Source organism: Ochotona princeps, chromosome 16 (assembly GCF_030435755.1).
Source record: "Ochotona princeps isolate mOchPri1 chromosome 16, mOchPri1.hap1, whole genome shotgun sequence".
In the NCBI taxonomy this organism is placed as follows: domain Eukaryota; kingdom Metazoa; phylum Chordata; class Mammalia; order Lagomorpha; family Ochotonidae; genus Ochotona; species Ochotona princeps.
This window is the reverse complement of record NC_080847.1, coordinates 52,742,663-52,744,861: the sequence shown is the minus strand read 5'-3', so window position 1 is coordinate 52,744,861 and position 2,199 is coordinate 52,742,663. Positions and strand designations below refer to the sequence as shown.

General features: G+C 68.3%; 1 protein-coding gene across 1 annotated transcript; it reads right to left on the bottom strand.

Moving 5' to 3' along the window:
* Positions 1 to 694: 694 nt before the first annotated feature.
* BLOC1S3 (biogenesis of lysosomal organelles complex 1 subunit 3) lies at positions 695 to 2,155 on the bottom strand. Its single transcript, XM_058674714.1, has 2 exons — positions 2,011 to 2,155; positions 695 to 1,892 (listed from the first exon to the last, which is right to left on the bottom strand). The coding sequence occupies exon 2, from the start codon at positions 1,888 to 1,890 to the stop codon at positions 1,309 to 1,311; it is 582 nt and encodes a 193-aa protein (XP_058530697.1). The 5' UTR covers positions 1,891 to 1,892; positions 2,011 to 2,155; the 3' UTR covers positions 695 to 1,308.
* Between the last annotated feature and the right edge of the window lie 44 nt (positions 2,156 to 2,199).

Genomic DNA, 2,199 nt, shown 5'->3' with positions numbered 1-2,199 from the left:
GCACAGCAGCAGGGCCCACGCTGTGCCAGCCACCTCCATGAGCCGGGTCCTCACCTTCAGGGTGCTTCCCCAACCCGCAATCTCGCAGCCCAGGCTGGCCCCTGAGGAGCCTGGCGCTTCCCACTGGGAGCCCAACCCCTCTCTGTTCATCTCTCTGCTGGTGGTTTCCTAGCCTCGGGCCAATCCGAACCCCAAGTTCTGACTGCACTGGGGAAACCACCCCCAACACCAGCACCAGCCAGTGTCCAATCTGTCCCAGGTGTGCGTCCCAAGCACACTTTACACGCAGACTTGTGTCCCTGAGGGGCGACAGCTCTCCAGGCCTGGGCGTCACACAAAGCGTGGCTGCCGGGCCTCGGGGGTGAGGGGAAGCTGCTGAGTGGGGCTGGCCACTGGTGGGGCAGGCCCGTCTCTGAGCCAGTGTTCCCCGCGGCAGCCACACCGTGGAGCACCAGCCATGAAGCCCTCTCCCACCCAGGAGAGCCAACACCCACCCCTCCCATCACTTCAGCAGCCGCGGCCTCAGGGCCTTGGCACTGCTAGCCACTCCTCCCCAAGCCCCCGCAGGTTTCCCATGACTCCTCCCCACAGCAAAGAAAAGCCACCTGGCCATCCTCAAACGTCTGCGCTTCTTGGCAGCTCAAACCCTAGCGTCCAAACAATCACACCTAAACTGTTTTAGGACCAAAGACACGCCCAGGATTTATTCACAGTTACCTTCCCTGGGGGGCTGCGCACTCTGGGGAGGTAGGCGGGGACCCCCACAGCTCCACCGACAGGGAAACAAATGCGGGCAGAACAGTAGGGACACTACCATCCCGTGCACTGCTTCACCTTTGATGAGGTGGCCCAGGGGGTCCAGGAAGCCCCCCCACTGCCAGCTGGGGTTTTCACACCCCTGTTGCAGACAGCGCTCCCTCCCTAGGGGCTCTGACCCCAAGCTCCAGGGCAGGAAGCTGGGGAGAAAGGGAAAATACAGGCAGTGCGCCCCAGCCCCTGGAGGAATCGGAAACCTCGGACCCTTGAGCACCCAGGAAGTGATGGTGTCACCAGAAGACCGCGAGTGTCACGTGGCACTGGATGGCCCCACAGATGTCACCTGAGGTCTGGAACCAGGCGGCATCCTTTGGGGTGCCAAGGAAGGAAACTTAGGGAGTACCTGCAGCCCAGTTCCCCATAGGTAGAGTCAGCAGGATGGGAACCGCCAAAGGAAGCGCAATCCACCTTAAGATGCAAGGGGACAGGGTGGGGGCGTCAGGAGATGTCCTGGCAGATGCAAGCGGTGACAGGGCACAGGACGAGTCCCGGCTAGGCCCGCGGCCCCGGCTCCTGCTCCGGCTCGGTCCCCGGAACGCCACGGATGTCCGGCAGCAGGCAGCAGCTGGCCACGATGTCCAGGCGCTCGGCCAGCGCGCACAGGTCCCCCCGGGCCAGGCGCACGCTGTGGGCGGCCGCCAGCCCCGCCGCCTGCGCCGCCGCCAGCCTGCCGGCCAGGGCGGCCACGTCGCGGCCAGCACGCCGGTACACGCCGCTCACGGCCGCGGCCACGTCGTGGTCCAGCCGGGCCTGGCTCTCGGCCAGCCGGAGCTGCAGCAGGGAGCGCGCCGGGGCCGCCGGGGCCGCCTCCTCCTCCGCCGCCGCCGCCTCCCGCTGCACCACGAGCGCAGGCAAGTCCCGGGGCGCCGCCGTGGGCTCGGGCTCCGACTCCGAGTCGGTTTCGGCGGCCTCGCCCGCCACCCGCAGCCCCGTGGGGCGGCCGCGCGTCGGGCCCGCGGGACCCAGGTACAGCTCCTCCTCTTCGGACGACGACCCCGACAGCTCCGAGTCCGTCTCGGCCGCCTCCCCCGGCACCATGGTCTCCGGCCTCCGCCGACGCCCCTGGGACGCCATGCCTGCCGGCCAGGAGGGAAGAGCGACAAGCGGCGGGGTGAGGAGCCTCGGGGCGGGCCCTAGGCCGCTCCGGCCGCACGGCAGAATCCCCCCGAGCGCGCCATGCCGCCCACGACCTACCGGGACCCTTGAGCTCCTCGCGATCCGCTAGCCGCCCCGAGCGAAGCGTCCCCACCTGCCGGAGCTCGAGCGGCAGCGGCTTCAGCCAATAGGACGCAGTGGTGGGCGGGTCTTGGCGGCCAAGGCGCTAGCCGGGATGCAAGCTGTCCACACGAGCTTAGCGTGCCGGGGAGTCACGTGAAAGGGGGC

Bases quoted from the DNA above. Each gene is read 5' to 3' on its own strand.
- BLOC1S3 (XM_058674714.1), bottom strand. From the start codon at position 1,890: ATGGCGTCCCAGGGGCGTCGGCGGAGGCCGGAGACCATGGTGCCGGGG.